Source organism: Oncorhynchus gorbuscha, linkage group LG17 (assembly GCF_021184085.1).
Source record: "Oncorhynchus gorbuscha isolate QuinsamMale2020 ecotype Even-year linkage group LG17, OgorEven_v1.0, whole genome shotgun sequence".
NCBI classification, from domain to species: domain Eukaryota; kingdom Metazoa; phylum Chordata; class Actinopteri; order Salmoniformes; family Salmonidae; genus Oncorhynchus; species Oncorhynchus gorbuscha.
Window position 1 is genome coordinate 44,607,812 of NC_060189.1, and position 25,985 is coordinate 44,633,796.

Here is a 25,985-nt window from a genome sequence, read left to right on the forward strand (position 1 = left end):
ACAGTAGTTTGTGTGTGTGTCCTCCCACTCCAAAGTCTCTTTTTAACCAGATCTTCATTACGAGTGAGTGATTCAGCGTTTGGCAGGCTGGCTTGTGTGTGAAATAGGGTTTTGTGTGTGTGTGGCAAGCTGCCTAGAGGAGGATTATTCTGCCTCAGAAATACCACATGGCATTTGTTCCTGTGGTCTTCATTCTCTTCCTCGTTCTCCTCCTCCACCTCACTACTATTGTATCCTATCCCCTCCTTCAACTGAGACTTAAACCCGGAAGGTTAAAAGTATTACCCTTTCCAAAAGTCACATATTTTGTTACTTTTTATTTGTACAATAAAGTTGACCACACAGTACTTAGCCCACGGATTGTTCGGATTTCATCTTTGAAGGTTTGCAGTGAATACTAATTTCCCCTCAGAAATAGCTACATGTTTGTAGCCATTCGTGCCGTCTCATCTCCAGTTCAACCACTCCATCCAAATCTTCCACTCCATTTTCACACTCCCTCTCTTCCAAAGCATCCACCAGCCCCATCTGCCTCACCACAGGCCCTTTTCTCACAGCCAACCCAGTAGAGTGGTGCTGACGTCAGTGGCTCTCACACACACACACACACTGACGGTAAAAATCTTGCAGGATTGGCTTGCACCGTTTGGTGAGATGTTCTATTGTGACCCAGTGAGGAGGGTGGTGAACCTTGCAGTCTTGGCAGGCTTTGATGTGATACAACACAAGTCCTGCCTGGGTCTACTACGCCACCACTCAACCTCTGCACATACAGAGACACACACTGGTGTTAAATACTCATATACTGTATGTTAATCTTGATTCTTAATATTAATATATATCTGCAGATGCCTTAGCTGCATATAACCCACATACCAGGCGCACAAGCTTTACACACTCTGAAAATACACACAGTTGCATAAACGAATACTGTATGCAAGCACATGCTGTAATCACATACATTCAAATCCCACTTCCCCACCCACTCCTAAGGTGTATTGGGAAGTGTCCTGCTGGACCTCCAGACAGCTTTGGCCTTGGGCTCTAGCTCCAGATGGGCAGATTGGAACCAAAAATTGGTCCTGGCCGCCCAACAACCTGCCCGCTTGACCCTATCCCCTCCTCTCTTCTCCAGACCATTTCCGGAGACCTTCTCCCTTACCTCACCTCGCTCATCAACTCATCCCTGACCGCTGGCTACGTCCCTTCCGTCTTCAAGAGAGCGAGAGTTGCACCCCTTCTGAAAAAACCTACACTCGATCCCTCCGATGTCAACAACTACAGACCAGTATTCCTTCTTTCTTTTCTCTCCAAAACCCTTGAATGTGTCGTCCTTGGCCAGCTCTCCCGCTATCTCTCTCAGAATGACCTTCTTGATCCAAATCAGTCAGGTTTCAAGACTAGTCATTCAACTGAGACTGCTCTTCTCTGTATCACGGAGGCGCTCCGCACCGCTAAAGCTAACTCTCTCTCCTCTGCTCTCATCCTTCTAGACCTATCGGCTGCCTTCGATACTGTGAACCATCAGATCCTCCTCTCCACCCTCTCCGAGTTGGGCATCTCCGGCGCGGCCCACGGTTGGATTGCATCCTACCTGACAGGTCGCTCCTACCAGGTGGCGTGGCGAGAATCTGTCTCCTCACCACGCGCTCTCACCACTGGTGTCCCCCAGGGCTCTGTTCTAGGCCCTCTCCTATTCTCGCTATACACCAAGTCACTTGGCTCTGTCATAACCTCACATGGTCTCTCCTATCATTGCTATGCAGACGACACACAATTAATCTTCTCCTTTCCCCCTTCTGATGACCAGGTGGCGAATCGCATCTCTGCATGTCTGGCAGACATATCAGTGTGGATGACGGATCACCACCTCAAGCTGAACCTCGGCAAGACGGAGCTGCTCTTCCTCCCGGGGAAGGACTGCCCGTTCCATGATCTCGCCATCACGGTTGACAACTCCATTGTGTCCTCCTCCCAGAGCGCTAAGAACCTTGGCGTGATCCTGGACAACACCCTGTCGTTCTCAACTAACATCAAGGCGGTGGCCCGTTCCTGTAGGTTCATGCTCTACAACATCCGCAGAGTACGACCCTGCCTCACACAGGAAGTGGCGCAGGTCCTAATCCAGGCACTTGTCATCTCCCGTCTGGATTACTGCAATTCGCTGTTGGCTGGGCTCCCTGCCTGTGCCATTAAACCCCTACAACTCATCCAGAACGCCGCAGCCCGTCTGGTGTTCAACCTTCCCAAGTTCTCTCACGTCACCCCGCTCCTCCGCTCTCTCCACTGGCTTCCAGTTGAAGCTCGCATCCGCTACAAGACCATGGTGCTTGCCTACGGAGCTGTGAGGGGAACGGCACCTCAGTACCTCCAGGCTCTGATCAGGCCCTACACCCAAACAAGGGCACTGCGTTCATCCACCTCTGGCCTGCTCGCCTCCCTACCACTGAGGAAGTACAGTTCCCGCTCACCCCAGTCAAAACTGTTCGCTGCTCTGGCCCCCCAATTTTGGAACAAACTCCCTCACGACGCCAGGACAGCGGAGTCAATCACCACCTTCCGGAGACACCTGAAACCCCATCTCTTTAAGGAATACCTAGGATAGGATAAGTAATCCTTCTCACCCCCCCCCTTTAAGATTTAGATGCACTATTGTAAAGTGACTGTTCCACTGGATGTCATAAGGTGAATGCACCAATTTGTAAGTCGCTCTCGATAAGAGTGTCTGCTAAATGACTTAAATGTAAATGTTATTCAAATATCTGTTTGGGCTTCATACAGTCAATTTGAGTGACCCAGGATTCAACTCCCAGAGCTCCACCAGTACTGGGGCTAGAGATGCAGTAAGCCAGGGTCATGGATCAGGAGGTGGGTGGGCCAGGGCAACGAGGACGGCCACACAGAGTATAGAGACACAAAAGAGATTGCATGGGATATTGTCCTCATTGAAAATAAATTCACTTGTTTTTGGATTCACCTCCTGCATTGAAATGGAATTGACACCAACCCTGGTACATAGCTACAGTAATACAAAATGGTAATCTGTGTCATTGCATGTAGAATTATTACCTGTAATGTGCTCTGCTCTAAAATGGAAATTGTGAGTACAATTATTTTGATGACAGCACTGTACAGTGCATTTGGAAAATATTCAGACACTAAGTTGTTAGAAATGTTTGCAAATGTATTAAAAATAAAAAACTTAAATACAGTGTGGCAAAAATGTATTTAGTTAGCCACCAATTGTGAAAGTTCTCCCACTTAAAAAGATGGGGTGAAAATGATCACAAGAACAGTGAGCAAAAATCCCAGAACCACACGGGGGGACCTAGTGAATGACCTGCAGAGAGCTGGGACCAAAGTAACAAAGCCTAACATCAGTAACACACTACGCCGCCAGGGACTCAAATAATGCAGTGCCAGACGTGTCCCCCTGCTTAAGCCAGTACATGTCCAGGCCCGTCTGAAGTTTGCTAGAGAGCATTTGGATGATCCAGAAGAAGATTGGGAGAATCTCATATGATCAGATGAAACCAAAATATAACTTTTTGGTAAAAACTCAACTCGTCGTGTTTGGAGGACAAAGAATGCTGAGAACACCATACCTAATGTGAAGCATGGGGGTGGAAACATCATGCTTTGGGGCTGTTTTTCTGCAAAGGGACCAGGATGACTGATCTGTGTAAAGGAAAGAATGAATGCGGCCATGTATCGTGAGATTTTGAGTGAAAAACTCCTTCCATTAGCAAGGGCATTGAAGATGAAACGTGCCTGGGACTTTCAGCATGACAATGATCCCAAACACACCGCCCGGGCAACGAAGGAGTGGCTTTGTAAGAAGCATTTCAAGGTCCTGGAGTGGCCTAGCCAGTCTCCAGATCTCAACCTCATAGAAAATCTTTGGAGGGAGTTGAAAGTCTGTGTTGCCCAGCAACAGCCCCAAAACATCACTGCTCTAGAGGAGATCTGCATGGAGGAATGGGCCAAAATACCAGCAACAGTGTGTGAAAACCTTGAGAAGACTTACAGAAAACGTTTGACCTCTGTCATTGCCAACAAAGGGTATATAACAAATTATTGAGATAAACTTTTGTTATTGACCAAATACTTATTTTCCACCATAATTTGCAAATAAATTCATTAAAAATCTTACAATGTGATTTTCTGGATTTTTTTCTTCTCTTTTTGTCTGTCATAGTTGAAGTGTACCTATGATGGAAACTACAGGCCTCTCATCCTTTTAAGTGGGAGAACTTGCACAATTGGTGGCTGACTAAATACTTTTTTCCCCACTGTATAGCATTTACATAAGTATTCAGACCCTTTATTCAGTACTTTGTTGAAGCACCTTTGGCAACGATTACAACCTCGAGTCTTCTTGGGTATGGTGCTACAAGCTTGGTACACCTGTATTTGGGGAGTTTCTCCCATTCATCTGCAGATCATCTCAAGCTCTGTCAGGTTGGAGGGGAGTGTCCCTGCACAGCTATTTTCAGGTCTCTCCAGAGTCTTGGCTGTGTGCTTAGAGTCATTGTCTCTTTTGTAAGGTGAACCTTTGCCCCAAGTCTGAGGTCCTGAGCAGGTTTTCATCAAGGGTCTCTCTGTATATTTCTCCGTTCATCTTTCCCTCGTTCCTGACTAGTCTCCCCACAGCATGACGCTGCCACCACCATGCTTCACCATAGGGATAAAAATGGACCAGTCCATAAAGGCCTTATTGGTGGGGTGTTGCAGAGATGGTTGTCCTTCTGGAAGGTTCTCCCATCTACACAGAGGAGCACGGTCAGTGACCGTAGGGTTATTTTTGCTTTGTCATTATGGTGTATTGTGTGTAGATGAGGGAACATTTTGAATGCATTTTAGAAAACGGCTGTAACAATGTGGAAAATGGGAAGGAGTCTAAATCAATTCCAAATGCACCGTATATTGTATATTGACGCAAATTTAGAAATGTAAAAATAAATATCACTTCTAAGAATCAAGAGGCCACAGGGCGTTTATTTGTTCAGAAGTAATGCGAGGGACACAGAAACATCACAGCAGTCACTTTAGAAGAGCTTGGTTACGGTGACGACACTGGTTTGATCTCAACATGTCCATCACGGTATACATTCATATGCATAAATAGGTTGTCATGTCACTTGAGAAAAGGCTTTTCATATCTGTCCTCTGATTACCCTAGCATAACGACTCTACAGTTAAGACTACTTTCAGTTTTACATTCAATCCATCAGGAATGTCATTCAGAAGCATAGTGTTGGTTGTCTCATACAAGAAAAGAAGGTATGGGTTAGAAATCTCATGTCATTCTCGTAGATTTCTTATACTTCCCTTAAATGCTTACATACTGTTCTTTTCTACACCTCAGCACAGTGAAATGCATGCAGGAAAAGAGGACAATGGATTTCCTCTACAGTGAAAATCAAACTCAGACAGGTTGAAGCAACAAAAAAAAAATGTTTTAAGGTTAGCGCGAACTACGATCATACAAGCCGTAGTAGCTTATCACCTGGACAATTCAAATAACATCCACAAAATAGTAATGCAGACAGACATCTACTTTACTTTCAAATGACTGCATGTGTCAGGGATGCCCTCTGTCACCACAACCTATTCATGTGTATTAGGACAGATTGTCAGGCCAGTTTCCCTCTAACTGGTTGATACATACAAAGAAATCGACTCTACATGTATTGTGCAGTGTACATCTTGCAATGTATCAAGAGCCCCTCTGTTAATGAGTGGTCCTAATGAGCTTTTTCCAGTCTAGACAATGAACCTGTCTTGAGTTTGATTGACCCTTGATTGTCATCAAGATACAGTTCTCTTGTGAATATCAAATGCATCGGAGTAGTCTGAACGCTTCCCAATGCCTGTGTTGTCCTTAAAATATATTTGATAGTGAAGTCCATTTTCTGAACAGACATCCAAAAGACAGCTGTTAATGTATGAAATATCTGAAGTGTCCTTGGAACTAAGAGCTTGAGTGAAGCGGTGTATTTTCAAAGAGACTTCTATCACAGCCTTATCATTCCCCAGTACATACAATCTGCATGTCTCACATCATCATTCAATATCAGGGTTAAGATCACCACATTCTTGGTGTATTAGATGCTTGTGTTTGTTGAGCAGTTGTCCGAGCAAGAGCATGACTTGACAGAGTGGGATTACCTGAGAGTACAATATTGACCTTTCAAACATTGGCTTTGTCAAATTATCCCATCGGTCATTATTACTCATTATTTAGCATAGTCTCATCTTCAAAGCTGAGACAAGTTATAGTCTGGGGGTCTCCTATACGGTCAATAAGTGTGTGGCGGGTCTGTTGGTGTTATCCCCTCACACACATGGGCGGTCTTCGGACGGAGTCAGTGGACTGCAAGGAGGGACCGTGCTGAGGGACCGGAAGGCAAAAATGGAGGGATCGTAGGCATACCTGGGTAGAGGGCGAGTGCCAGTCAAGTTCTGTGGACAGAAAAAGAGACAGTATGGTTAACCAAAGGAAGGAATAGTTAGTGTTTTGGCTAATCTGTTTTTTTAATCCTCTATGATTCTGGGTAGATGGAAAGAGCAGGGCTTACCCTGCTTCCCTAGGCATTAGTTAGTGGTAATATACTGGTCAGCCACCCCTACTGTAGCTAGGTCAGAGTTAGAGGCTAATGTGATACTAGCTGGTGCCCTCTTTACAGAGCTAAGATTCACAGTAGGCAGAAGCTAACTATTTATGGGATGGAGTCCTTTCATTCAACTAGTCTGGATGGGGTAGAAATTAAGGCAACCATTTACACCGAGTTGTCCCTATGCCACGGAGATACCCTGGAATGACTTTGGTAATCATTCCATTGCATCCAGAATAACTGCAGATAGGGTACATAAAGCAATAATTGAAACTCAATTTCTCACTAAATTCTGCTTCAACTGAGCTTAGAACAATTACTTTAGTGACTTTGAATAGTGACGCCAAGAACTGAAACATTCCTGTGAAGTATATCTGATATTTCTGCAAGTGAATGACAAATGTAACCAAAACCACAGACATGCAGGAAGAGAACTGAATGGAAAAGTATGATATTTCATTTCTACATTTTCAGTGAGACTTTATATTCATAACAGGGCTAGTGACATAACACTCTTCCACTGCATACTGTACAGAGCCCTGAGCAGGACTCTCACTCTTCTCTGTTGTGAAGGACTGCAGGGTATGTCTAAAATTAGCCCAAGTCGTTTTCCCCTCGACAGGAAATTGCTTTGTGTCATTTGGCAGTGAGGCAGCACTTTCTCCGGCCTACTCAGGGGGGTAGTGGAAGTTCTAGGGTGAAAGATTGACCTACAGTATCACAAGGCCCCACACACTGTAATCAGGAACTGGCCTCAGTGGATAGAGGGCAAACAGAGTAGAATGAGAGAGTCTGGGGTTTGTGTGATTTATTCTATCATTTCATCATCCTCCTTCCTCTCTTTTAATCCCTCTCTCAACCTGAACCCATTTCTCCACCCCACCCCACATCCCTTCAGTATCATATTTCTCTGCCTTCTCCATCACCTCAATATACTGTACATGCTGTTACTGTAATGTGCAGACTTCCACATCAAGTGTAAAATGCATTAAAAGATAAATAAAGCTCTGCTCTACAATACATTGGGGTAAGTATTTCTGACCAGCAGCTCTAATAAGATGTCATTTATGTCTCCTCTTCACTCCCGTATCCTGACCTGAGCCTGGATCAAAGCACACTAATATTGCCAGCTAGCACGATAACGCTAACTTTAAATGGACACATTGAGGTGCTGCCAGTCTCACGCCTCTTAACAGGAGTCTTTCATCCAGCTCTGCATCCCTCTGTCTCGAACTTGCTCTTCCACTCACAATTCCCCCCCCCCCTCTCTTCCACCTCCTCTTCGGGGGCTGAAACCAGACACTGCTCTTGGCGGCTCCATCCCTGAGAAACACCTCTCTCCACCTCCTCCTACTCTCTCCCACCCCAGAGCTGAAGTTTCAGGAGTAGAGGAGAGTGGGGTAAATTGAGGTGAAGGGTTAGTTAAGCCAACCCTTGTTACTAGGAAAGCATAAACAAAATGGAGTCTGAAGGAAGAAACTACATGGAAAAAGTGGTAAACAAGTTGTCCAAAAAAACAGACTTTCACAAAGTCAGAAGTCTAAACCAAAGTAGATCGTTGTAAGATTGTTTTGTTCATCAGTTGGTGTCTCGACAAGCTTCAAAATGAAGTCCTAAACCTAGCATGAAAGTGCATCGTTGTAGTTGTGTCGGCTAATGGTCAAATTGTTTGCCTTGGGGTAAGTTGAGCCAATGGCCACCATACCCAATACAAATGATTACATAGTCAGTTTTTGTGATAATATGCATAGTATTTTTGCAATAGCTCATGCATTTGAACTCAAGATTTTTATTGTTACAGACAATTGTTACATCATGCCCCGTATTTGATTTTATTTTCCGTTGTTTTAGCAGGTAAGTAGACTGACAACACGTTCTCATTTGCAGCAACGTCCTGGGGAATAGTTACAGGGGAGAGGAGGGGGATTAATGAGCCAATTGTAAACTGGGGATTATTAGGTGACTGATGATTTGAGGGCCAGATTGGGAATTTAGCCAGGACACCGGGGTTAACACCCCTATTCTTACGATAAGTGCCATGGGATCTTTAATGACCTCAGAAAGTCAGGACACCCGTTTAACATCCCATCCAAAAGATGGCACCCTACACAGGGCAGTGTCCCCAATCACTGCCCTGGGGCAATGGGATATATATATTTTTGTAGACCAGAGGAAAGAGTGCCTCCTACTGGCCCTCCAACACCACTTCCAGCAGCATCTGGTCTCCTATCCAGGAACTGACCAGAACCAACCCTGCTTAGCATCAGAAGCAAGCCAGCAGTGGTATGCAGGGTGGTATGCTGCTGGCTTATTGAAACGTAAAACAATCATGGGTCTAGCTCCCCTTGAGGTTCTTGAGAGTCCATTTGAGCAGCAGCAAGGGATGACAAAATGATACTGACGAGGTACATTGACAAAAAGAAAATTAACATGTACAGTGCATTCGGAAAGTATTCAGACCCCTTGACTTTTTCCACATTTTGATATGTTGCAGTCTCATTCTAAAATGGACAAAAACAATCTACACACAATACCCCATAATGACAAAGCAAAAACAGGTTTTTAGACCCTTTATTCAGGACTGTTGAAGTACCTTTGGCAGCGAAAACAGTCTCGAGTCTTCTCGGGTATGACGCTTCAAGCTTTGCACACCTGTATTTGGGGAGTTTCTCCCATTCTTCTCTGCAGATCCTCTCAAGCTCTCTCAGGTTGGATGGGCAATGTTGCTGCACAGCTATTTTCAGGTTTCTCCAGAGAAGGTGAACCATCGCCCCAGTCTGAGGTCCTGAGCAGATTTTAATCAAGGATCTCTGGTTCATCTTTCCCTCGATCCTGACTAGTCTAACAGTCCCTGCAGCTCAAAAACATCCCCAACTGCATGATGCTGCCAACACCATGCTTCACCCTAGGGATGGTGCCAGGTTTCCTCCAGACGTGATGTTTGGCATTCAGGCCAAAGAGATCAATCTTGGTTTCATCAAAACAGACAATCTTGTTTCTCATGGTCTGAGAGTCTTTAGTTGCCTTTTGACAATCTCCAAGCGGGTTGTCATGTGCTTTTTACTGAGGAGTGGCTTCGGTCTGGCCACTATCATAAAGGCTTGATTGGTGGAGTGGTGCAGAGATGGTAGTCCTTTTGGAAGGTTCTCCCATCTCTACAGAAAATCACTGGCTCGGTCAGAGTGACCATCAGGTTCTTGGTCACCTCACCGGCCTTCCCCCCCCCCCCCCCGATTGCTCAGTTTGGCCGGGCTGCCAGCTCTAGGAAGAGTCTTGGTGGTTCTAAACTTCTTTGGAGGCCACTATGTTCTTGGGGACCTTCAATGCTGCAGAATATTTTTGGTACTCTTCCCCAGATCTGTGAATGGACACAATCCTGTCACGGAGTTCTACAGACAATTCCTTCGACCTCATGTCTTGGTTTTTGCTCTGACTTGAACGGTCAACTGTGGGACCTTATATAGACAGGTGTGTGTGCCTTTCAAATCATGGCAATCAATTGAATTTACCACAGGTGGACTCCAATCAAGTTGCAGAAACATCAAGGACAATCAATCAAAACAGGATGCACCTGAGCTTAATTTCGAGTCTCATAGCAAAGGGTCTGAATACTTAACATAAAAAAATAAAAAAGTAACCCATTTTCACTTAATGTGGTATTGTGTGTAGATTGCATGAAATATTTTTTTCCTCATTTTAGAATAAGGCTGTAACGTAACAATCAAGGGGTCTGAATACTTTCCGAATGCACTGTACCTGTGCAAAAGAGAGGCTCTGATGACATGGAGTCTGAGCTTGCTAAACATATGAAGAATCACACAAACCAGTTTCATGGACTTAGGCAACTTCTCTGCATTTGAGGCTGCTATGTATTGGCACATCCCTGTCCCAGACAACTGGTCAAGAAATGAAGGGTAACGTCTCAACAGAGATCTATATCTGCATGAAGGAATACATTTAAGATATACAATATACCACACCCCCATTCCATGAATCAGAGGAGACTGGTGGGAGGAGCTATAGAACGGGCTTGTTGTAATGGTTCTTCCCACCAGCCTCCTCTGCCACAAACAAAACCTTTTACCTACCATCACCCAGTTATCTCAAGGCTGCTCAACTTACCCTGTCCCTATACTGACCCCATACCTGGGGTAAGTTTTTGCCAAGAAACCACTTTTTTGGGACAAGCCATGTTTTCAAAACTGTTTTGTTTACATGAATTCTTATTATTTCCATGGATACACAGCATCCTGAAATCTAGTCTCTCTCCTGGTCCCATGCCAGGAAAGAGAGAGAGAATTAGGTTAATGGAGAAAAAAAGAGGGCCAAAAAGCAAGAGAGAAAGACAGAGGCAGGGAGAAAGGGAGAAGAGACGTGTAGGGGGAGTTAAAGGGGAGAGTAGCAAGGAGAGCGAGCACGGGGAGGAGGGAGGGTGAGAGAGAGTGGTGAAGAGGAAGAACAGAAGTAACAAGAGATGGAGAGAGAAAGAAAGCATCGTGCATCCCCAAAATCGCTCCAAAGATCTACTGTACTAGAAAATGCTGTGTCTGGAAAATAACCATTACCAAGAGTCATCATTAACAAAAAAAACAACAATGAGAGGAGGAGATCATGAACAACATCTCTGTAGCAGAGGAACAACACAGAGCAGCCCGTCGGGCTAAAAATGGAAAGTGACTTCATCCCTGGTGATACACCACAGGGTAACCACAGACACTCCTCCATCTCTCCTCTTCTTCTACCACTTTGAAAGATGAGCCTCAATTATTTATTTCAGTCAGAGCTTAGACACAGCGAAAGGAGCGTTCAACCACACAGAAAGGGTTAGCCTACGAGTGCAAAATTGTAACCCGAGTGTGTCTGTGCTGACACTAATGGTGTGTCATAAACGTGTGTTTGCAATCCACACAGAGAATCCAGTCACTTTCCCGCCAAACTCTATGCATCCTTCTGGACTGTGCTGGTTTGTGCCAAAATGCCCAGGTGCCATTGACTCAACTCGAGCTGCCTAGCCTGCCTCCCCCCACCACTTACACAACCCGTGGCCCACACACACTTACCCTGCTGGTGACACATGGCGCTCCAAAAACACCCTAGAGTGGTCTCAGCACTGAGATCATTTTTAGAGCTAGTGTATATAGCTTGCATCTTCGCTGAGCCATTGCAATAAAATATCCTTGAACTAGTGTCACTTGCCTTAAATAAACCCTTGGTTCAGAAGTAAACAATGCCCAGTGATGACAGTATATAGTAATTTTGGACCTAAAGGGAAGTGAATTGTAAGTTCTAAGCTGTGATGAAAGCATAATTGCTTGCTGTTTAATATAGAGTTTCTGCTTTCTTCTTAGATTAGACATAGTGGCTGTAGCAGAGGGTCATAGAAACCAGTGCCGGTTAACATTTTAAAAAGCTCACAGTGTGAAATAGCTCACAATCAATGATTATGATTGACCGTGATCTTTTTCACACTCATAACAAAATTACCCGACACTTGTCGGGTAACTTTCGCAACTGGGTGGAATGGCGAGATTTAGCCATTTGTGTGTTAACATTGCGATTGCTGCAAGCCTGTTAGCTTGCTGTGAACACTCCTGTGTAGATGGCTGCGCTCGTTTGGATGTCTCGTCTCACCCTCCCTCCCTCTTGAATTAGCTAGCTAGCGTAATAAGTTGTCAGCTGGTCGATGTGGCTTGTTCTCAGGTGTGCAGTTGTATCTTGCTTGTTTAGCTGAATGAACAAATGTAAAGCTCTTTTTCAGACAAAGTATAAACAACTTTCACCTAGCTTGCTAGTAATGCTCATTTCATTAATTAAATGTTAGCTAAGCTAATAATATAATGATCCTAGCTAGTCATAGTTGTCAGTGGGAGATTTCCTAAAATGAAGACACTTTTTAGGCTTATAGCCAGCTAATAGCTATACACCTCCAGAAACCCTACACAAGGCAGGATTGCTGGTCAGCTAAATATCATCTTTGCATCTACCAACTAGCAGCTAGGTACTGTGTCAATGTAAAGCCAGTCCTAAATTGCTCCCTCCACCAGTCCTAAATCACTCTCTCCCCCTATGGTCCTATCCCCTCGATGTTTGCAGATCTGTAGGGTCTCGGCAGGTAGGCTATAAGCAGTGCAATTATGGATCTCACACCTTACAGAGCTACAGAAACAAATGGTTAGGGCCAAGGGGAGGGGTAGGAAGCGATTTGGGACCGGACATAAGTGTTGAGACTTTACCAATCACACTAAGTTACACCGAGTTACCCTTATTGTGTCTCTCTGACCTCCCTCCAGATGAAAAGACAACCAACTTTGCATGTCTAGCAGATTGGATGTTAGCCTACCACGTCAAGCTCAACATTGACAAGAGAAGCTGCTCTTCCTGCCTGGAAAGGCTGCCTGCTCCAAGGCTCTGTCACAGATAACAACAACCCATAGCCAACTGTGTAAAACTCCCTTCGCTGGCTCCGATCGGCAGTGTGCATGAAATTCAAATCCCTGTTCCTTGCTTTTAGGGCAGCAAGGGGAATCGCTCTGCCCCAATCTTTGTCAGCACTGCCAAACCTATTGTTCTTCATATTGCCATTATACATATAGCATGCCTCATGAAAAAGTTGCATAAGAGCACTGTTGGGGTTGCGACAGGCAGAGATACCCAGAAGGTAAACACCCATCTGTAGAACTTGTCAAGAATATTTAGATCAGTGTTTCTTAACCCTGTTCCTGGGGACCCAAAGGTGTGCACATTTGTTTTTAATTTAGCGCTGCACACCTGTTCGAAATCATCAAAGCTTGATAATGGGAAAAGGGGAAAACTAGTCAGCTGTACAACTGAATGAGTCTTCTGCAATTAACCCAACCCCTCTGAATCCAAGAGGTGCGGGGGGCTGCCATAATCGTCATTCACGTCTTCGGTGCCCGGGGAACAGTGGGTTAACTGCCTTTCTCAGGGCAGAACGACAGATTTTTTTTATACCTTGTTAGCTCTGGGATTCGATCCAGCAACCTTTCGGTTACTGGCCCAACGTTCTAACCATAATAAGTTGATAATTTATGTCAGCTGTGTAGTGCCTGGCCAAAAACTAAAATGTCCCCAGGGACAGTTGATTTGTTTTTGTACATACACCAGATACAGTAGGTGCAGTGAAATGTGATGCTTTACAGGGTCAGCCATAGTAGTATGGCACCCCTGGAGCAAATTAGGGTTAAGTGCCTTGCTCAAGGGCAAAGACAGATTTTTTTTTAACCTTGTCGTGTTTTTCAAACCAGCGACCTTTCAGTTACTGGCCCAATGCTCTAACCGCTAGGCTACATAAAAAACACTGGTTTAGATAAGTGTCAAATATATGCCTCACATTCTTCCTCCAAAGGACTTTTCTATGGAAAGACCAAGGTAGCCATTAGCACTTGCCTTCAACCCTCATTCTTTCTTTCAAAAGAACCCAGTTGGGAAACTATACTCAATACCTGCAATGTTCTGTACATTTCATCTGAGTTGTCACTGAATATACCTCAGTTGTACTTCTGGTGGAATTGTACAAAAACATAAAATGACTGGGGTCCCAAGGAACGTATTAAATTCTATACTGTTTCCCTGTTCACTCCTAGTAAACAGTAAATCAGCTTGGTCAATAATGGGACTCATTACCATGGGTTTCTCATCAGTGGGTATTCATGCATTCTTTTCCATACCTATTTCTAGCTTTGTCTCTTGTGGATCCCCTAATCACCATGACTTCAAGGAGGAAGTCAAGGTAAGCCACACAGGGTGCATCATATTGAATATGCACAGGTGTGCTTCACAAATGGTAAAATGTGAACAACTGGAGACATAATTTTGGGAGAGGGGTTGTTGACACAGCAGCACCACTATAGATAGCAAAATAGTGTAGAAGCCAGGGACGCTGGCAAAGGTGTGGCGAGCTGACATTTGCCCTGCTCTTTTCAATCAGGTGTTGCAGACAAGTTTCAGTACTTTCAATACAGCTGACATGATTTATTACTTCATGATAATAGCCAATTTAATTACAGTCGTATCTTAGATAAAGTGGAAGCCCACTAAATTGTAGGGTAAATACATAGCTGAATTGGACTTATCCCTAAAAAGGGAATATTTTCCATAATTTCCAATGTTGCCCTGATCCCATCCCTAACAATTTACTTTTATTAGTTGTGTTTAAACGTAATTGTGTTAGAATCCCACTCACTGTTTGCATTGTTGTTTGTCCTAGCGTGCACAAGCTCTGGCAGCGTTAGGTCTTGTCCTCTTCTCAGACCACCCCACAGTCCATTCGGAGGAGCAGCCTGATCCTGTGCCCAACCGCTCTGCCTCACATGGGCGTTAAGTGTCCTTGCTGTATCCCTGGTCATTCACTTCATTCATCCTCACTGTGTCATTACTTTCATCATACTTTTGCCTCCTTTACGATCGCATTTTCAGTTTTATATACTTTTTGTTCACCACTTGGTCTCACCACATTCTACCTCTTGCTTGTATTAGTAATATCTAGGTTTAAAAAACTGATTCTGTTAGTTTTTCCTGATATTCTTCACAAGCAATACTAAGTTGGAGTTTTACACATTTCTTGGAAGTCATGGCTTCAAGCCTGACTACTATGTCTTAGTATGAGCAGAGGGATGTAATCATTTGTCTGAAGACATAAGGAAAGCAGAAACACTTTTGAATTGTATTATTCATGTCTTTTGGCTTTGTCGTTATTGTTTTGTCTTAAATTGGGGAATGTATTCTCTTCCTCCCCCACCACCCTTGAAATAAAAAACGGTCACATATTTCAGTGTTGTTGTTTGCTGTCATTAACCTAACATTAAGCTGGTCCAGTGGGTAAGTGTAACAGTAAAAGCATGACACATTGTATTGGCGTGGGCTGTTGTTATAGCTAGACAGTTTTTTTTGCCTAGGCAGCAAGAATACACTTCATCTTTGACTTATCTAGTGTCGTCAATAACAGCTATAAGACAGCAGATCCTTATGAGACATGGGAAATGTTCATGTACATTTTTTTGCTTTTGGTCTGATACCTGGCAGGATGAATAGTTTTCTTCCAGATAGCCTGTAATGTGTTCCTCACAACCTGAAATAAAATCAACCTACTAATTAAGCATATGACCATGGACTAACAAAGGACACCAAGGAAGGTCTTGTTTTCTCCATGGCATTATCGAGACAAACCTGGAAGAAACAACAAAGTTGAGTCTTCAGTTCCACATTACGCCAGTAAAGGTCATTCGTAACATAAAATGAGAGGACTTTAACAGATGATTTTGGTGAAATTGTACTATCATGGCAATCATCGTATTGTTGATCCATAGCAAGCTATATACATCAGTGGTTGATAGATGATTACTTGGCTTTACCACAAATGTTTTTATTTGTATTTACTTTCCATTCAATGATTGCCCCAGCAGAGGCAACCGTGGTAGACTACTGTTAAGTCTGAAAGACGGTGGGTTGCGGTCACATACACTTGACTGCATAAGGAACGTCAGGGCTAGTTGTGGTCATGCAAATAGCGAGCTGGTATGTAATATTATGGACAGAATGGCAACTGGCTAGATCAATACATTTGAACAATGTCAAATCAAAGTGACTGTAGTGGAGATGTGGGTGAGAGGAGAGCGATCCACACAAGCGCAGTGGCACAGCCACGAGCTCAGCCATCTACACAGTTTTCACAACTAGGTAACAGGTTTGTGGCTAAATCGCATAAACTCTCACCATTCTGACCAGTTGCTAAAGTTACCCGACGCTAGCAGAAGCAATTGACCAGTGAGAATTCTCAAGCCATGAGCTTTTTCACACTTTCACGTCACAATCACAGGCAATCATAAGTGTAAAAATGTTCACAATAATAAGCTTTCACATGGAGTATTTTTACATGACACTGGTGTCAGATTCTATCCCAGCATGCATTTGGAGGGGCATCAACAGTGTAGCGAGACAGACTTGTTCACGGGGGTCTGCATGATCTCTCTGTCTTATCGCGACTTTAATGGACACGGCCACCTTGACTGGATATTATCGCTTGGTTTGAAAGGATAAGGACTCCGTGTGTTTGTGTTTGAATTTTTTATATCCTATATTTAACTAAAAATAAGAACAAATACTTATTTACAATGACCATTTGTACACTGCCCCTTATGGGACTCCCAATCATGGCCGATTGTTATACAGCCTGGAATTGAACCAGGGTCTGTAGTGACGCCTCTAGCACGGAGATGCGCTGCCTTAGACCACTGCGCCACTCGGGAGCCCACATTTTTACTATCCTTGTGGAGACCAGAAGATTAATCTAAACTCACCCGAATCTTTATGGTCCGTGTTTTCCCACCACAGTTCTTTTTAAGGAGCATTTTCTGAGGGGAAGAAATGAGAAACAATTATCAACAAACATCCCTCTTTAAACCAACTGTATCCCTCAGCATTCTGTCCCATGTCTTACTGAAACATTTCAAAACACACCTGAATAATAATTACAATAAATAATGAATTGATTTGTATACCCCGTTTCATACAAAGAATGCAGCTTAAACTGCATACTTCGAGGGCAGTTTACAGTGCCTTGCAAAAGTATTCACCCCCACAGCCATTTTTCCAAGTAGGAAAAATGCCAAGGGGGTGAATACTTTCGCAAGCCACTGTATTCCGTCGCGAGCAGCCAATGGGTTTCATTGACAATTAGAAGTAAATTCATTTGATGATGTCACAGCAACTGACCACTGTGAGTCAATTAAGAATTATAAATCAAGAAAGTGACGGAAGTGCAGCTGCTGCTAAACCAAACAAGGCAGTCAACAAAGCTTATAATATCCTGTCAAAGACTACTTCCCAGTCCAAGTTAGAATGTAAATGCAAGACTCCTGCTGTTGTGGAGGGAAGGAGATTTGGTACAGTGGCTTGCATTTTTCCTATTTTGTTGCCTTTCAACTGGATTTTTTTTTTTTAAATAACAATTTTGGGGGAGGGTTGTATCATTTCATTTAAACATGCAGAACATGCAGAAAAAAACAGAACTTGAGCATGCATAACTATTCAACACCCCCAAAGTCAATACTTTGTAGAGACACCTTTTGCAGCAATTACAGCTGCAAGTCTCTTGGGGTCTCTTGGGGGCTGCAAGTCTCTTCAAGGCAAAACTGCTCCAGCTCCTTCAAATCGGATGGGTCCCGCTGGTGTACAGCAATCTTTGTCATACCGCAGGTTCTCAATTGGATTGAGGTCTGGGCTCTGACTAGGCCATTCCAAAACATTTAAATGTTTTCCCTTAAACCACTCGAGTGTTGCTTTAGCAGTATGCTTAGGGTCATTGTCCTGCTGGAAGATAATCCTCCGTCCCAGTCTCAAATCTCTGGAAGACAAACAGGTTTCCCTCAAGAACTTCCATGTATTTAGCACCATCCATCATTTCTTAAATTCTGACCAGTTTCCCAGTCCCTGCTGATGAAAAACATCCCCACAGCATGATGAATCCGCCACTACCATGCTTCACTGTGGAGATGGTATTTTCGGGGTGATGGGTTTGTGCCAGACATTTTCCTCGATGGCCAAAAAGCAAAAATGTGTCTCATCTGACCAGAGTACCTTCTTCCATATGTTTGGAGAGTTTCTCACATGCCTTTTGGCGAACACCAAATGTTTTTGCTTATTTTTTTTTAAGCAATGGCTTTTGTATGGCCACTCTTCTGTAAAGCCCAGCTCTGTGGAGTGTTCGGCTTAAAGAGGTCCTATGGACAGATACTCCAACCTCCGCTGTGGAGCTTTGCAGCTCCTTCAGGATTATCTTTGATCTCTTTGTTGCTTCTCTAATTAAAACCCTCCTTGCCTGGTCTGTGAGTTTTGGTGGGCGGCCCTCTCTTGGCAGGTTTGTTGTGGTGCCATAATCTTTCCATTTTTTAATAATGGATTTAATGGTGCTCCGTGGGATGTTCAAAGTTTTGGATATTTATTTATAACCCAACCCTGATCTGTACTTCTCCACAACTTTGTCCCTGACCTGTTTAGAGAGCGCCTTGGTCTTCATGGTGCCGCTTGCTTGGTGGTGCCCTTTGCTTAGTGGTGTTGCAGACTCTGAGGCCTTTTGAAACAGGTGTATATATACACTGAGATCATGTTGTAATGGTTTTGACTTGAGGTTATCATTTATAGGGGTGCCAGGTAGGTTGTGCCTACCAGAGAAAACATTGGTTTCTCCTTTTAGTTTGGGTGGGAATGAGTCCCATCTGGTCCGTCAAGTCTACACCAATACAAAGGACTCATGTAAAAGTCAGGATGGAAATAAACTTTTCATAAACCCTTAAAACATTGGAAAGAACTTCCAAAACAACTATATTCATTTGCGTGGGTTGTATTAACAACATCAAGGACTACGCACACATATAATATAACACAATGAGTTCTGGTTCCTCCAGAAATGTCCTGTACCTCGGGCCTAAAAAGAGTCCAGCCCGGTAAAGGAGTTCAGTGAACTCAAGTGACTTTTATCACGCAATGTTTGTCCGTTCATTCCGTGTAGCGTAAACCCAGTATTAAACATACAATCAATATAACAATTATTTTACCACAGAACTTTAAAGCGGATCAACTCTTAATTAAGTCCTCAACTACAACTAACTACATAAGTCACAGTATACATCACATCCAAACAAATGAAATACCGTATACAAAAAGGTGGTAGTCAGTCGGTCAGTCAGACAATCCAATCCGCCAATAGATCTCCAGCGGAGAAAGGCCATGAAGAACGGAGAGGTGTAGTCCAGGGACGCAAAGAGTGGATCCCATCCTGGGTAAACTCTCTTAGGCTACAAAACACACGTTTAACGGCAACAAAACAAACAGAATAGAGAAGCTTCGGAACTGAGGGTTGAACACATCCTCATGCACGTCTCCATCACAAACCCCCTTTCGCGCAGCTGATGCTAGCTATTTAATTGGGAATTAAAGGGAAAGCGTCCTATTCGGAAGGAGCTGCACTGAGACGGTTCAGAAAAATTCAGGGCCGTCACAATGTGACACTTCAATAAAGTCCACCTGTGTGCAATGTAACTAATTATGTGACTTCTGAAGGTAATTGGTTGCACCAGATCTTATTTAGGGGCTTCATAGCCAAGTGGGTGAATACATGTGCACACGTTATTTTTTTCATTTCACTTCACCAATTTGGACTATTTTGTGTATGTCCATTACATGAAATCCAAATAAAATCCATTTAAAACACAGGTTGTAATGCAAAAAAATGGAAAAACGCCAAGGGGGATGAATACTTTTGCAAGGTACTTTATGGACCTCACATGCCCAACCCCCCTAACCTTCCCATCAACGTTTGTACAGTCTGTTTAGTAGTTGAAAGTTTGCTGATCATTTAATAGCTCTTAAATGTGCTCTGTATCATCCCTGAAACCGTATATGCATCTCTGTCATTTGAGGACCATAAAGGAAATTCTGATTTTTTGTTTCTCGAGGCGCACAGTTATGAACTTAATGCATATCTGACAGACCAATCATTTGTGGCCAACCAGGTAAAAAAGACATCTGCCACAAACTGTTTGCTTTGACAATCGTTCCCTACAGACAATGGGTCGTGCCACATCTGAGCAATTGGGTTCGGATTACCGTGAGCAGGGTGGATTAGTAGTAGAGATAAACAGCCATGTGACCCTTTTGACCCATTTAAGAATATTACAAATATTTTTTTTAAATTTAAACTTTAACTATGCCAGTCAGTTATGTTATGGCAAGGCGATCCCCGAGGGGAACTCCACCCCCCACATTCAGCTGAAAAGGTGGCGCGGGGAATTCAAAAATATTCTTTAGAAATATTTTACTTTCACACATTAACAAGTCCAATACAGCAAATGAAAGAAACATTTTGTTCATCTACCCATCAAGGCCGTCCCAACCTTCGCTCTCTCTCCCCCGCTACTCTCTCCTCTTCCATCCTATCATCTCTTCCCTCCGCTCAAACCTCCCACCTATCTCCTGATTCTGCCTCCTCAACCCTCCTCTCCTCCCTCTCTGCATCCCTTGACTCTCTATGTCCCCTATCCTCCAGGCCGGCTCGGTCCTCCCCTCCCGCTCCGTGGCTCGATGACTCATTGCGAGCTCACAGAACAGGGCTCCGGGCAGCCGAGCGGAAATGGAGGAAAACTCGCCTCCCTGCGGACCTGGCATCCTTTCACTCCCTCCTCTCTACATTTTCCTCCTCTGTCTCTGCTGCTAAAGCCACTTTCTACCACGCTAAATTCCAAGCATCTGCCTCTAACCCTAGGAAGCTCTTTGCCACCTTCTCCTCCCTCCTGAATCCTCCGCCCCCTCCCCCTCCTCCCTCTCTCTGCAGATGACTTCGTCAACCATTTTGAAAAGAAGGTCGACGACATCCGATCCTCGTTTGCTAAGTCAAACGACACCGCTGGTTCTGCTCACACTGCCCTACCCTGTGCTCTGACCTCTTTCTCCCCTCTCTCTCCAGATGAAATCTCGCGTCTTGTGACGGCCGGCCGCCCAACAACCTGCCCGCTTGACCCTATCCCCTCCTCTCTTCTCCAGACCATTTCCGGAGACCTTCTCCCCTTACCTCACCTCGCTCATCAACTCATCCCTGACCGTTGGCTACGTCCCTTCCGTCTTCAAGAGAGCGAGAGTTGCACCCCTTCTGAAAAAACCTACACTCGATCCCTCCGATGTCAACAATTACAGACCAGTATCCCTTCTTTCTTTTCTCTCCAAAACTCTTGAACGTGCCGTCCTTGGCCAGCTCTCCCGCTATCTCTCTCTGAATGACCTTCTTGATCCAAATCAGTCAGGTTTCAAGACTAGTCATTCAACTGAGACTGCTCTCCTCTGTGTCACGGAGGCGCTCCGCACTGCTAAAGCTAACTCTCTCTCCTCTGCTCTCATCCTTCTAGATCTATCGGCTGCCTTCGATACCGTGAACCATCAGATCCTCCTCTCCACCCTCTCCGAGCTGGGCATCTCCGGCGCGGCCCACGCTTGGATTGCGTCCTACCTGACAGGTCGCTCCTACCAGGTGGCATGGCGAGAATCTGTCTCCTCACCACGCGCTCTCACCACTGGTGTCCCCCAGGGCTCTGTTCTTGGCCCTCTCCTATTCTCGCTATACACCAAGTCACTTGGCTCTGTCATAACCTCACATGGTCTCTCTTATCATTGCTATGCAGACGACACACAATTAATCTTCTCCTTTCCCCCTTCTGATGACCAGGTGGCGAATCGCATCTCTGCATGTCTGGCAGACATATCAGTGTGGATGACGGATCACCACCTCAAGCTGAACCTCGGCAAGACGGAGCTGCTCTTCCTCCCGGGGAAGGACTGCCCGTTCCATGATCTCGCCATCACGGTTGACAACTCCATTGTGTCCTCCTCCCAGAGCGCCAAGAACCTTGGCGTGATCCTGGACAACACCCTGTCGTTCTCAACTAACATCAAGGCGGTGGCCCGTTCCTGTAGGTTCATGGTCTACAACATCCGCAGAGTACGACCCTGCCTCACACAGGAAGCGGCGCAGGTCCTAATCCAGGCACTTGTCATCTCCCGTCTGGATTACTGCAACTCGCTGTTGGCTGGGCTCCCTGCCTGTGCCATTAAACCCCTTCAACTCATCCAGAACGCCGCAGCCCGTCTGGTGTTCAACCTTCCCAAGTTCTCTCACGTCACCCCGCTCCTCCGTTCTCTCCACTGGCTTCCAGTTGAAGCTCGCATCCGCTACAAGACCATGGTGCTTGCCTACGGAGCTGTGAGGGGAACGGCACCTCAGTACCTCCAGGCTCTGATCAGGCCCTACACCCAAACAAGGGCACTGCGTTCATCCACCTCTGGCCTGCTCGCCTCCCTACCACTGAGGAAGTACAGCTCCCGCTCAGCCCAGTCAAAACTGTTCGCTGCCCTGGCCCCCCAATGGTGGAACAAACTCCCTCACGACGCCAGGACAGCGGAGTCAATCACCACCTTCCGGAGACACCTGAAACCCCACCTCTTTAAGGAATACCTAGGATAGGTTAAGTAATCCCTCTCACCCCACCCCCCCTAAGTTTTAGATGCACTATTGTTAAGTGACTGTCCCACTGGATGTCATAAGGTGAATGCACCAATTTGTAAGTCGCTCTGGATAAGAGCGTCTGCTAAATGACTTAAATGTAAATGTAAATGTCCGATTTATAAAATGTTTTACAGCGAAAACACATATATTTTTTAGATAGTCACAAAAGCAGGATTAGAGATAAAATTAATCACTAACCCTTTGAAAATCTTCATCAGATGACACTCATATGACATGTTACACAATACATGTATGTTTTGTTCGATAATATGCATATTTATATCCACAAATCTCGGTTTACATTGACGCCATGTTCAGAAATGCCTCCAAAATATCCAGAGGAATTATAGAAAGCTACGCCAGATAACAGAAATAGTCATCATTAACTTTGACTAAAGATACATGTTCTACAGATAATTAAAGATACACTGGTTCTTAATGCAACCGCTGTGGCAGATATTTTTGTAAACATTACGAAAAAAGCCTACCATGCAATAATCTGAGACAGCGCTCAGATGTAAAAGTATTTCTCCGCCATGTTGGAGTCAACAGAAATACGAAATTACATCATAAATATTCCCTTACCTTTGATGATCTTTCATCAGAATGCAGGGCAAGGAGTCCTAGTTCCACAATAAATCATTGTTTTGTTCCATAATGTCCAATACTAGTGTCCAATTAGCTGCATTTGCTAGCACTTTCAGCTCACGTGCCCAAAAGCTGACACTGCTCAAGGACAACCCGCACAAAAACTTCAAGAAGATATATTCCAGGTCAAATAAACTGGTCAAACTAAGTAGAGAATCAATCTTCAGGATGTTATTTTCATATATATCCAATAACGTTTCAACCAGATCATACGTTTTCATCTGCAGCCAAATGGAACGACGGTGGCACCCACAGAGAAATGCGCCACGGGGAAATTGCATTCTGCCAAGACAGTGACTATTTCCCCTCCCATTAGGTCAAAGTTCACACCGGAAGCTCCATTCCACGTTCTACTGAATGAGGACATCTAGTGGAAGGCGTAGGAAGTGCTACCAGATCCATATCTTGTTGGGAAAGGAAGGGGCGATGACGTCAAATTTGACCCACATTCAGTTTTTCACTTCTTGTTTGGAAGATTGCCCGCCCTATGAGTTCTGTTATACTCCTAGACATAATTCAAACAGTTTTAGAAACTTCAGAGTGTTTTCTATCCAATAGTAATAATAATATGCATATATTAGCAATCTAGGACAGAGTAGTATGCAGTTCACTATGGGCACACAATTCATCCAAAGTGAAAATACTGCCCCCTATCCCCAAACAAGTTTTAAGAACAAATTCTTATTTACAATGAAGGCCTAGGAACAGTGGGTTAACTGCCTTGTTCAGGGGCAGAATGACAGATTTTTACATTGTCAGGTAAATGACTGTACATTATGTCACACTTATGTTGTATGCTGATTTTATTCACTTGCTTCTCCTTTTATTTTAGCAGCCTATTGCAAAGGTGCTCCGACTATTAGTCGTTGTTGAGGTGTTTGGATTCATGGTATGTCCTAGCACCGTGCGCTGGCATTACTATTACTTTCCTTTAAAGAGTTGTGCTAACAGTGTTTAACTCCATCTGTCGGCAAAGTGACTACAATATCCTTGATTTGGCGCAGAATTGTAGCATAGTGTGAGTGGGGGGCTCTAGTTGCAAATTTCGGGAAACATAGTTGCAAAATGTACTCTAGGTTCTTTTAATGGAGAGAAGGTGCTATCCACTAAAATAGTTTGTGAGAAAGAGAAAGGTTGAGATGCAGGAAATTACTTTTTAGACAGTTCAGACATGAAAGGCAAAACAGAGGTAGATACCATTTGATATGAAAGGATGGAGAAGTCTAGACATTTATTTATTTAGATTGATAATTTGGAGACTCCAAGAACGCATCCCAAATGGCACCCCATTCCCTATACAGTACTTACTTCTGACCAGGGTCCATAGGGACGCACACTTGGAGTTGCCCAGAAAAGGGTTAATGGGAGAGTATTGTCTGGCAGCTACCTCTGAAGACCCCCCTATTGTTTTCCCTCCAGCACCTCCCATTCCCCTTGACTGAGCTCACATACACACATAAAGATGTAGAAACACACACGGACACACACTCAGATGCCGATCAGACAGAAACACACACAACCTCATCCTTTCCTTTTATTTCCCCTAGCCCCTGTCACTACTGCCCGCTGTCTCTCATCTGTTCCCTTTTTCCAAAAACACCCATGGACATATGGACCCCTCAAATCCTCCCCTACACACAGACACATACACACACTTCCAATATCATAGTCTGTGCCAATGTGGCTATTGGATTTTAACGATCACTGGACCAGCTTCTCTGTGACTCATTAGTCATTGTCGTTTTCTGTTGTTTATTTAATCCTCTCCTTCTGCCTTGCTGGCTTTTGTGAGAAACGAGGGCAGACATCTGCCGTCCGTGCCTCCCTCATCTCTCCGGACCACCGAGGTGGCAAGCGCCGGGCAATGGACTGTGTGGGTGTGTGTGTGCAGGAGAGCAACGCTATTGTGTCCCTTTACCTAATCCCAAACTCAATGTAATGAAGCATAGTCTACAGTCTGGCTAGTGGTACAAGGCTACCCTAAAGTAAAGCCTAGTTATTCAGTGTCCTGAATACAGTTTGAGTGAAATAAAGGACAATGTTTCACGAAGGACAATTGACCAAGAAAGTATGTACTTTCTTGGTCAATTGTCCTTCGTGAAAACCCATTAGTTAAATTTAGGTAATGCTTTACTTGAACCCATAACAGATATGGATGAGAAAAATATAAAACAATACACTTGAGTCATCTTGGAAGATCTGTGGTGTGGTCCACAGACTACATACCCAAACAAGAGTTGAAACATAGCATCATTGGCCAACATAGATAGATAAAGAATGCCCCTTCGATGAACCTTAAATGGTTAGTCCATCCAAATATGATACTTTTCTGTTTGTTTTATAAGATTGGATGTAGTCTACAGGGAACAGATGGCAATCCACAATAGGTTTTATACCTAACTTTTTGGGAGTAAAAAGAGAGATGTAGTTAGCATGGCTAATTGCTCGAGGCTAATTGCTCACATTGAAAACTAGCATACCAAAATAATAAATATATACAAATTCCAAAGGGAAATGGGTTGCTCCACGAGTGCCTTTTATGTCCCTCAAACATTGTGTGTAAGTTTTGATAAAGCACTTCATTTAACAGTTGGATAACCTACACTCTGATTCCAACTAAAGTAAACCATGTTAAATATTTACATTTACAT

The 25,985-nt window shown here is 44.1% G+C and overlaps 1 protein-coding gene across 1 annotated transcript in view; it reads right to left on the bottom strand.

The window, feature by feature from the left end:
* Nucleotides 1-4,975: 4,975 nt before the first annotated feature.
* LOC124002322 overlaps nucleotides 4,976-25,985 on the bottom strand; it is a 44,008-nt gene continuing 22,998 nt past the window's right edge. Inside the window, exons 4-5 of the mRNA XM_046309710.1 lie at nucleotides 16,934-16,987; nucleotides 4,976-6,465 (exon numbers count right to left, since the gene is read on the bottom strand). Coding sequence (XP_046165666.1) covers nucleotides 6,340-6,465; nucleotides 16,934-16,987 — 180 coding nt within the window. The 3' untranslated portion in view covers nucleotides 4,976-6,339. The remainder of the gene's footprint in view (nucleotides 6,466-16,933; nucleotides 16,988-25,985) is intronic.